General features: G+C 32.3%; 1 protein-coding gene across 1 annotated transcript; it reads right to left on the reverse strand.

Annotated features, from left to right (window-relative positions):
* Nucleotides 1-779: 779 nt before the first annotated feature.
* On the reverse strand, nt 780-1,701 carry LOC11438272 (intracellular ribonuclease LX). The gene is made up of 2 exons (XM_003599193.1): nt 1,315-1,701; nt 780-1,199 (listed from the first exon to the last, which is right to left on the reverse strand). The coding sequence occupies exons 1-2, from the start codon at nt 1,699-1,701 to the stop codon at nt 780-782; spliced, it is 807 nt and encodes a 268-aa protein (XP_003599241.1).
* Nucleotides 1,702-11,864: the final 10,163 nt, after the last annotated feature.

An 11,864-nucleotide genomic window follows, 5' to 3' on the forward strand; every position in this document is an offset into this window, starting at 1 on the left:
ATTTGTTCATAAGTTCATTTACGTTGACTTAATTCACCTTCACACGCACCTACGAATTGGGTTCATTTATAGTATATATAACTCATTTTCAAGCACATTCCATTACGTGGCCGTTTTGGAATGTATTCAATTATTTTCGTTTTGCTTATTTATGGACTATGGTGATTTAATAGATTTACCTGCCAATGATTTTATTTAATTCTTGCGGTATTTTGGAAATTCAATTGATAAAATTATGAATCACCAAACAAATATTATAATTTTGAAAAGAAACATGAGGCGAGGACTCTTTTAGCCTTTGGGTGATTATTGTTATCTTTTGAAAGAAAAATATAATTGAAGAAACTTCAAAGTTAACCTTTTGAGTACACAATTTGATGTTGAACCTAATTAATTAGTCATAAGAACTCATTGAACTAGGTCAAAAAAGGAAAGAAACAATACAATTACATATTGAACATGTATCATAAAGAAATTCAAAAACACCATTATGAACCAATTCATTAATTTATATTTTTTTAGAGAAACATTCGGATTTATTATTGAAAAGAAAATTATGAAGATATATAGATGTAAATAATAAGTTAAATCTATGCAGTTGGATTTTTTTTAGGGCAAAATAAAATTATAACATGCACATAATAATAATAATAATAATAATAATAATAATAAATAATAATATTATTATAACTTAATTTATTTATTGCAAATTGTAATCATCATCATGGGAAATACACGTCCATTGGACAATTATTCTAAGGGGGAAGACGTTATCATCATCATGGAAAGTACACGTCCATTGGACATTTAATCAAAGGGCCAGGACAATCTTTGTACTTGTCACCTGTTTTATCTAAGCAAAGTTTAATTTGATATAAATAATCCTTATTTTGCACCCTTAGACATTCAATTTGTGGTTTAAAACCGCCAATACCAGTCTCTATGGTATCAAATATTTTCTGGCTTGTTTCAGGCTTTATACCACCAGGTATAATACCCTCGTTCTGAAGGATAGTTTTCAGTTCTTTTTTATGGTAAATTTTGAAAGCCAAATTAAAAAAGTCCGGTGGATGCATCGACGAACAAGTACCGTGATTATCCCATTGTTCTGACCAGAAAAATAGATCATCGTTTCTCACAGCAGTGTCCAATCGTGGCCAATACTTACGGAGATCTGTCATGCTTACCAAACTAGAAAACTGATAAAATAAACAGCAACAAAAATGTTATTTTTCAAGAATATATATGTAACAATGATAATCATAACAAATAGCAAATATTAACAACAGAAAACATTTCAGTAAATGAACTTACAGTGGACCAATCTATCTTTTCCTTGGTGCACAAACGTGGCTGAGGATCGCTGTAGTTTGACGGCCACAAGCCGTGAATAGTAAACCATGTTGTAGGTGGTGGATTGATGCATTTATTAACCTTGCAGAATGTTGTTGGCCATGTTTGAACTATCTTGAGGTACTCAAATGGAGTAACAATTGGCTGTGGTGGTGGTGGAGGTTTTTTCTTCCCTTTTTTAAGAAGTGGGAAATGATAAGGTGATGGAGAATCATGAGATAGAGAAGGAGATGTTGGAGTTGGAGTTTTATAATAGCTGGTGTTATTTGGTGTTGAATAAGAGCATGAAGAAGAAGCCAGTAATAGACCCACAAATATGATGATAATTGGAATCATATTGAGTGACATTATCTGAATCTGTTAATATGTTACATAAAAAAGCTTTTGGTGGTAATATGGCTTTAAAAATAGATGTGAAGAAAGCCTTTGATACTCTTAATTGGCAGTTCCTCATTCATGTGCTCCAATGTTTTGGTTTTCATCCAACTTTCTGTGATTGGATTAATACTATATTGCATTCAGCTAAACTCTCTGTAAATATTAATGGCAAGGCTGTTGGTTTCTTCAACTGCACTAGAGGAGTGAGACAGGGAGACCCTCTCTCACCTCTTCTTTTTTGCTTTGCTGAGGAAGTGTTAAGTAGGGGTTTGGAAGCTTTAGTTCTTGATGGCAGTCTGTCCCAAATCAGGGCCACAAGGGACTTATATATACCTAGCCATTGTTTATATGCTGATGATATCCTAATATTTTGTAAAGGCACATTGGCTAATATCAGGCACATTATGAAGCTTTTTGAGACTTATGGAAGTTATTCTGGACAGTTGATTAATGCTCAGAAAAGCAAGTTTTATGCTGGTGCTCTCTCTCTTTCCAGAGTTCATACCATCGTTTCAATTACTGGCTTCACTCATGGAAGTCTCCCTTTCACATATCTGGGCATCCCTCTCTTTAAGGGTAAACCTAAGGCCAGACACTTGAGACCGGTTGTAGACAAAATTCAAAGTAAATTTCATGCTTGGAGAGGTAAATTACTCACTATAATGGGTAGGGTGCAACTGGTAAATGCTGTGATTAGTAGTATGTTAACGTACTCTTTCCATATTTACAAATGGCCTGCTAACTTGCTTTCTGAAGTGGCTAAACTTATGAGAAACTTTATTTGGAGTGGCATCTGCACTCAACAAAAATTGTGCACAGTTTCTTGGGCTAAAGTATGTAAATCCAGAGATCTTGGAGGGCTTGATGTTAGGGACCCTGCTCAAGTTAACCAAGCATCTTTACTTTTGCTAACCTGGAAGCTTTATACCTCCAATGAGCAATGGGCTAATATATGTAGAACCAGATTTCTCAATAAACACAAGCCTAAAACCCATCATCTGACCTCTTCAGTTTGGACTGGAATGAAACCCCACATTCATTACATTCTGACCCATTCTAATTGGTCTATAGGCAATGGCAAGAACATTAGCTTTTGGGCTGATAGGTGGCTAGAACACACTATAGTGGATCTCTGGAACATTCATCCCTCTGTGCTTAATGAGATTGACTTAGAGGTATCACATTTCATTGTTGATGGCAAATGGTGTCTCCCACCCTACATACATCAAAAAGATCCTGCTTTAGCTGCTAGAATTCAGCAACTCACTCTGCCTGAGGATGACTTACCTGACACTCTTCACTGGACTGCATCCCCTGATGGAATTCTTTCCAACAAAATGGCTTTCTCTAGTCTGTATGGGAATGGTCAGAATGTGCCTTGGTCCAAGGTGATCTGGAATTCTTTCATACCCCCCACAAGAGCTTTCATCACTTGGAGACTTATCCATGATAAACTTCCAACTGATGAGAATCTTAGAAAAAGAGGTAGCATAATTGTTTCCATTTGTTGCTTCTGTAGGAAGGATGTTGAATCATCCAATCACATCATCTTTGATTGTGAGGTTACTGCTGTTTTATGGCAATGGCTGTGCAAAGGCACTGATATTCCTTTGGATTTCTCTAGCTGTACATCTCTTATTTTGAGCTCTATTGGCAGAGGAAGCAAGCTTGTTCAACAGTTATTGGGCTCTGCTATCATACACACTATTTGGGCAATCTGGATTGAAAGAAACAAAAGATGTTTTGACAATAAACATCAATCCATGACAACTCTATTTAATTATATTCTGGCTGAAGTTAAAATAGGTTATACTTTGATTGGGGTTAATGGGAACTCAGATATGCAAGATTACAAAGTCTCCAGACTTTCTAATATTCCCCTACATTCTAAGAGATTCATTCCTAAAAAGGCCACTCATTGGTGTCCTCCTGCTAGGGAGACGATTAAATTCAACTGTGTTGGCTCATCTATAGGGGCTTCTCCCTGCGGGGCTATTGGTATTGTGATTAGAAACTCCACCCCCTATTTTTTGGGAGCTGTAGCTAGCAACATTGGGCATGCCACTGCCCTAGAAGCAGAATTTTCTGCTTGTATGCTTGCCATTGAAAAAGCTAAGGAATTACAATTCAAGTGTATTTGCATTGAAACTGACTGTCTTCAAGTGGTGAATGCTTATAATAAGAGTTTTGGTGTTCCTTGGAAGATGAAAGCTAGATGGTACAATTGTATGAAGTTCTGCCATAGCATTGTCTGTTCTTGTGTTCATGTGCTCAGAGAAGGTAACCAAGTTGCAGATGCTTTAGCTAAACATGGTCAAGGTTTATCTCAGTTTTCCACTCAATGGTGGATTCAGCCTCCATCTTTTATTCATCCCCTCCTTCAGAGGGATTGTCTTAGCTTATCTTCAAGGATGATTGCAGTCTGATGTATTTCTCTCCCGTTTTGTTGGGTTTGGTTTGTTTTTGTTTTTGATGTTTTCTTGTATTGTTTAACTCTGGTTCAGGCCTCTCCTGCTTTATTTTGATTTCTAGCTTTGATAAAAAAAAATAAAAAAATATTGAGTGACATTATGATATCAAAAAATCAAATGTTTCCTAAGTGAAATTCTAAGTCCACCAGATACCTTGTTTATAACAACAGAAGGTATAAGTGTGAACCCATTACATTTTTTTCTACTTATTGTCGTTGTTTAAATTTTTCATACAATCCAAATATGTGATAATAATGTCTTTCAGCTCACACCTTAATTATCCACTCATATATAGAAGCAATTAAGCCCCTCACCGGTGTACCATCTATAATATATCATTAGATCTTTAAACAAAAACAGTAAATATAAGCAACCACTTCATCTATTTTATTTGTAATTGGAGACTTCAAATCAAAATTGAAAAACTGTAATTATTTTAGGGTTGGGCAGTAAACCATGAATTATGTGTTCATTTACTTTCTAGCATAATCAAAATTGTATATCTTACCTCTATATACATATACATACATACATAGATACATACATATATTTTAAGGTGCATTTTGATGATGTGTCACCTCACCAAAACTCTCTCTTTTCTAACTATTATCTCATACTTATGCCAAGTGGCTCTATTTTTCATTTTTTTTCTTTTCTTACTTCTATTTACTACATATTTATTTATATAAAATTCTCAACATATATTCTAAGGTGCATTTTGATGATATATCACCTCACCAAAGCTCTCTTTTTTCTAACTAAAATCTCATACTTATGTTAAATGGCTATCTTTTTTATTTTTTTTTCTTTTCTTACATCTATTTACTACATACTTATTTATATAAAATTCATTCATATTCATGTAGTTCTTTATTATGTAACTTCCAATTAATTTGTGTAACTTCTTCCACTTATCATTTTTTTTTTATTCATAACCTACAAATTCAAAAAGTTTAGTTCAAGATTTTTCACATTCACATTTACCCTTTATAACCATCACCTACTCCACATTCATTTTGAACTCATTTATACCCATTTTGACAATTATACTAAATCTTAGAGTGTTTCCACCATGATGCTATTTCTACCACCATAAAGATACGTATTGAAGTTTTATTTTGATTGTTTATTTATGCTAAAAATAATTTAATCCATTTCTTCTAAAGTTATTTTATTTTCTTTGTTTTCCCATGATGAAGGAATCTTTCCTCTTTTCACTACATATATGATGCTTATCTCTGTCAAAGGTATTTCTTATATTACTAAATAGAAAATATTACATATACATATTGAAGAAAAGTTTGCAAGAAGACAACATATATATATCACTATCTATATCTATAATCATGTATATATATCTTCTAAAGTTATTTTATTTTCTTTGTTTTCCCATGATGAAGGAATCTATTTTTTTAAAGGACATGTGTTGTGGCCAATTCACTGTATCATGGTTTACCATGGGATAACTACTCTCTTGATCGACAAAATAGTATATCAATATGAACTTTTAGGTTTTTAGTTTTTAAATAAATAAAGGATGTAAGTGCTAAAATTATTGATTACTGCTAATTTATATGAATTCTGAAACGCTGAAGTGAATAGTTCAGATTTAGAATTATTACATAAATATTTTTATTCACAACATGAAAAAGTGTTATCAAAGGAAAATATGAGACATTACATTTATTTCTATACAACTCGAATATGCTCGTGAAGTAGCAAATTGAGTAAATATCTTTATGAATATTTTTGAAAGATTAGCAACATTTATAATTGAACAAAGAGTGGTTCTTGATTTAAACTACAATGCGATCACGACTGTAGTTTGAATTAGGTAGTGCGATGTTATGAAACTCATGGTTTTAAATTTTTTTCCTGTTAAATGAAAATGGTGGTACGTACATACCTTTGTTGTGGGGTGGCGACTGGGGGTACACCTCAAGGGTGATGTTGTAATCGGGACCACTGTAAGACTTAATCTTTCTCTAATAATATAAATAAATGTGTTTTGTATAATCTTGAGTTGTATCATTTGCTCACTCCATCTATTTGTTGTGTGAACAGGTATCTTTTCTGCGCAGAAAGTAAAATCTTGAATTCAGTAGAACTATAATGGATGATAAAGCTCTCCTTTCAAATATTTAAGGAGTAAATAGTCAATTTTTCTCCTGAAATTGTAAGTTTCATCAATTACCTACCTGAAATTAACAAAACTTCAATTACCCTCCTGAAATTTCACAACGTTAGTCAATTTACCCCCTCCATCAAATTTTTCTGTTAGTGAACATGACGTTTTGCAAATACCCCCCTGAAGTTTTGCACTTATGTGCAAAATGCCCCCCAAACTTAAAAATTTATATTATTTTTTTTCTTAAAAACAAACAATTAATAGTTAAATATTAAAGCTAACTATTAATTTTGGAGTTTGGAAAAACTACATACATATATACATCAAAATAGGGAAAAATGTGTATTTTTAAAGTGACAATAATGGTTATTTCTAATAGACAGATTATTATTTTTAGAGGTTTATAAACAAATTAATAATCAGATTTAAATTTATATTTTCTCCTTCACCATCTTAGTCTTTTAACTCCCCTAACTCCTTCAACAATTTGCTCAAACCATTTAAACTACACAACCCCTAATATTAATCCACAAATCATCCCATTATTGTCACTTTAAAAAATACATATTTTTTCCCATTTTGGAGCCTATTTTGATGTATATATGCATATAGTTTTCCCAAATTCCAAAATTAATAGTTAGTTTTAATATTTAACTATTAATTGTTTGTTTTTTAAAAAAAATAATATAAATTTTTAAATTTGGGGGGCATTTTGCACATAAGTGCAAAACTTCAGGGGGGTATTTGTAAAACGTCATGTTTACTAACAGAAAAATTTAACGGAGGGGGTAAATTGACTAACGTTGTGAAATTTTAAAAGAGTAATTGAAGTTTTGTTAATTTTAGAGGGTAATTGATGAAACTTACAATTTCAGAGGCGAAATTGATTATTTAGTCAACATTTAACATTGTTGCATTCCTAGAGTTGAATTCTAGGCTATGACCTTTGATGAATAGAATAAACTCTGTGCACATCGGTAAAGTCTTTATGTTGTTTGAATATAACGTTACTTACGGGTTAATCACTATCACAAACTTTATGAAAAGTTGTAATTTTGTGACTCAAATTCTTTCATGATTGCAGTGGACCCAAATTGATAACTCGGAAGTAGTAAGAATTGAGTACAATGAGAAAGACAAAATTCTTTGCCCTAACAAACATAGAATTATGTGATTGATATCAATCTTTTTGCATGTGTTGCTGTCTTTTATATTTTTAACAAATTGTTATTTTTTAATAAATAAAATTTGTTGAGGAAATTATCATGTGTCTAACTATACATACAACTAATAAAAAAATATTTCTGAATATCTTCTAAAGACAATATTTTTTTCAAGACTTAAGAATAAATCAAAAAAGAAGACAATCATTTCCACAACATTTCCATCACTAGAAGAAAACAGAGACATATATTCAAGTCGGATATCTGTATTTTTTATGAGTTGTGTTATTTGAACAACCATTTGATTGACAACTTTTGGGATAACCATAATTTTACAAAGAAAAAGAGGTATGGACACGAAAATCAAAGCAATAGAGAGAGAGAAAGTAAAGACATAATGTGAGTATGAGAGGGAAAATTGTCAAAAAGTGGTTGTACAAATATCATTTCTCATTTTTTATGCTTCCAAATGTAACACGGAACCATTCTGCAAGACACTACTCCAATTTATGCTTTAGGGAGTGTTTGTTTCAAGTTTAGTAGATTTATTCTCATTAATAACTTTCTTTGGAATATAATGATCGAAGTTTTATTCCTAAGTAATTTTTAAAAGTTGTTTGGTTAATATTATAATATTCTCAGGAACCTTTATAGTAGTGAGGTTAAAAGAAAAGAATGTATCAATTTATTCTCATTTTCATAGGAACTTTATTTTCATCCTTTTCTCTAGGAATTTTTTATATTCCCTCAAACATTTTATACTCTAGGAGTAAAATTTAATAAAGTTGTAACGAACATAGAAATACATATTTCAATCATTTTATATGAAAAGATAAACTTTAGAATGCTCTCATTTTTTCTCCCTTCTATTATATTTCATTCAGGATATTTTCAGATCTTGTGTGTAACTTGCCAGGTTGTAAAAATCGAGATTTTGCTTCAGATTGAAACAGGATAGCGAAATCGTAAAACATAAAATCGCAACCAAAATCGAAGGATTCTATTCTATTGATTTTGTAGAATCGAAAGGGGATACCAAAATTGTAAAATCAAATATCTCAATCAAAATCGAAAAATTCTACTCAAATAATATTAAATATATACTATAAAGTGCATAAACAACTTAAAGTTTGAAATCTTAAATCAAACATAAAATAACCGAGTCTCAAATCTTAAACATAAAACAAACTAGTGGCAAAGGTTAAAAGGAAACGACTCAAAGTCTCAAATCTTAAATAAAGAACAACCAAGTCCATGAAATACTCAGAACCTAGATGCTACAAGACTACATCACATCATAAACATGCCAATTATAAAGCAGAGTGAAATCACAAAATAGATCAAACATAGATGACTTCAAACGGATTTTTCATAGTTTAGGATTCTACTAAATTTTCAGATCGGTAAGGCAGAGAAAAATCGTAGGATTTCAGTATTCTGATCGGGATTGTAACAACGGTGACTTGTCTTAATTGAAATGATAATTATAGCATTCCAGAACACAAATTAACTTCTTGTTATATTACTGTAACAGTCTTTAATTTTTGCATATTGTGACACCCGTTTTTTTGGAAATATAAATAGCATCGCATCATATTTTCCCTAGTGTTACATCCAAACGTATAGTTATCCCACAATTGTGGAGCGTTCTGTTGCACATTTGGTTTAGCTAAGGAATAAGTAGTTAAGAAGTTAAAGATTTAGGATTCAAATCTTAGAAAGAGAGAAAAAATACTAACATAACAACTAATACACTAACATTTATCATTCAAAAAAGTTTCTCAACACTGCAGGATACTCAATTGGCCTATTGATGATATACTCTAACAATCATATCAACTCTCTTGTCACGCTTTTAATTAGTGACCGCAGAGACATCATATTTCGAGTCAGGTACAAAACTCTATGTTGTTTGAATATAACATTTTAGGCTAAACATTATCATAAACTTTATGAAAAAGTTGTCATTTGGTGACTCAAAATAGTAAGAATAGAGAGTACAATAATGAAGTTAGAGTATTCTGAAAGGAAAGAAAATAGTGAGAACTGTTCACATTAGTAACTGCAATGCACTAACAAACATAGCTAAAGACTTTAAAGTTTATTGCTGGGGCGTTTATTTCCACTCTTTTTGAAAATAGTTTACTTTTTCAATTTTTATTCAAATTGGAGTTTGGAGTATCATAATATAAAAACGCGAGAGAAATTTCAAAAGAGAAAATATGAAATTTTCCTCTTATTTTGCCATTAAATTTTGTGACGAGCAAACTAGAGATGAATTGTTTCAGCTTTCTACTTGTTTTCCTTAACCTTAATTTTCGTTAAGGAAAACATAATTATATTGATTAGAATTTAGATGTTCGACTGAGAGATAAGTTTCAATGGTAAGAGTTGGATTCTGTAATATGTAGAGAAAAAGTTTATTTATGTTATGAAACTATTAGAATAAGAAGAACAAGAACAAGATTAAAGAGAAGAAGAGAGAATAGAGAGAGAAGAAAGAGGATTATATTATTCTCTTGTGATGTATAATTAGAGTACATATGAGCTTTATTGTTATCGCGATTTTCGGGTGTCAAGTCATAAATTAGGCTTGGACCTTTCAATCTTTGATATTCTCTATTTTTTCTTGGGAAGGGCAAAATTGAGAAAAAAAACCCTTAGATTCTAAGTTCGGGGGTCGTTTTCGCTACGGGAAGGTGTTAGGCACCCGGAACGATTATGGTATTCCATAAGAGCCGTTCTTCTAAGTTGATTTCTACGCTTTATTTTTATTGCCTACTTATTAAAAAAAGAAGTTTTATTTGAGTGAAGAATGAGGGGAGAAGATGATTGAGATCTCATTTTTATTTGGAAAATGGTTTTTGAAAAGGAGGAGAGAAGCCGTAAGGCATAGAAGAAAAATGTCGAATTTGATCTTTATTTTTATTTCACAAAAAGGCATTGGAGTTTTGACTCCAAAGTTTGTTTGAAAAAATTAGCCTATTTCGAAGAAGAAATTTCACTAGGCGTCGAATTCCTAACATACACCTAAATCGATTATCATGCAACGTGTGTGCGAGTGTCGGTGCTCGTGTCGGTGTACATCCCTTATAATGTCCATAGTCCTTTACATTGTCCTAGATACATGCTATGGTCTTTGTGAAGAATTTTAAAAGGAACTAATCTATCTAAGATTATTACAAACCCAATTGATATAGAAATGAATGGGAAAAAATGATGCCAAAACTATAGGATGAATGAAATGTGAGATGAGATGGTTAGTATCATAAAGCATAGAATAATAGAAGTGCACAAAAAAAAAATATTGAAAGGAAAGACATAAAAGAAGCAAATAAAGTGGCAAAATGTGTGTGAAAATGGACATAAAACTCTAGCACATGTATGACCCATAATCCCTTTATTTTGGCGTTTTTAGAGGTCTTGCTTTGTGTAAAAAAAATGAAAAAAAGATGGGACATATTTTATGCTAGAATTTATGGCGCACTTTCAAAACATTTTGACACTTTATTCACTAATGAAAATGCATACAAATTGCAAGGTGAAGAGGGAATTAAAATTGATATACAAAAGCAGCAAATTGCACATATAATCGGCAGCAAAATCATCACAAAGTTACACTCCAAGAAGTCATATCACATGTCAACGCTTCAAGAGGAATATTGCACTAAAAAATGCACATACATGGACCAAAAATACACTAATTGAACAAAAACATCACATGTGATCTTTATCATTTTTTTTTTAGTTGAAAAGCATCACAAAAATATGAGAATCCACCAAGAATCATGTGATATTTTTTGTGCAATTTTTAGAGTATTTTTCAAACATGCAGAGGTTCAATTAGTAAAGAAACAGAGTGCAGATGGCAAAAAAATAACAAAAAAACGAAAAAAACTAGGCCCAAACCCATGCTGCTGGAAACGGATCAGGTGGAGAGCACAGAGACCGTTGGATCGATCCAGGGATCAAAATCTAGATCCAACGGATGAGAAAGAAAGGAAAGAACCAAGAATAAACCGGTTCGGTTTAGCAGCCTATATATAGGTGTGAAAACCGGTTTGTCTCATTTTTTCCTCCTCTTTCTCTCTCTTCCCTCAATCTAGTGAGAGAAGCTCTCACTTCTCTCTAGGATTTCCGGTCAGCTTCTCCGGTTCACATGGCTTTTCCGGCGCGGCGGACGGCGGTGGCGCCTCCGCGCCGGAGTTCGAAACTTCTCCGATTCAAAAACTTTTTACGTTTTTGAACATCCTTTTTTGTATACTACTCGAATCCGAGCTTAAATTTTTCAAAAGAGTTTTGAATCGGAGTAGATCTAAACTTGAACCTTGATGAAAAAAAAAAAATTAAGAAAACGGAAAGGAAGAGAGG

This window comes from Medicago truncatula, chromosome 3, assembly GCF_003473485.1.
Source record: "Medicago truncatula cultivar Jemalong A17 chromosome 3, MtrunA17r5.0-ANR, whole genome shotgun sequence".
Lineage (NCBI taxonomy): Eukaryota > Viridiplantae > Streptophyta > Magnoliopsida > Fabales > Fabaceae > Medicago > Medicago truncatula.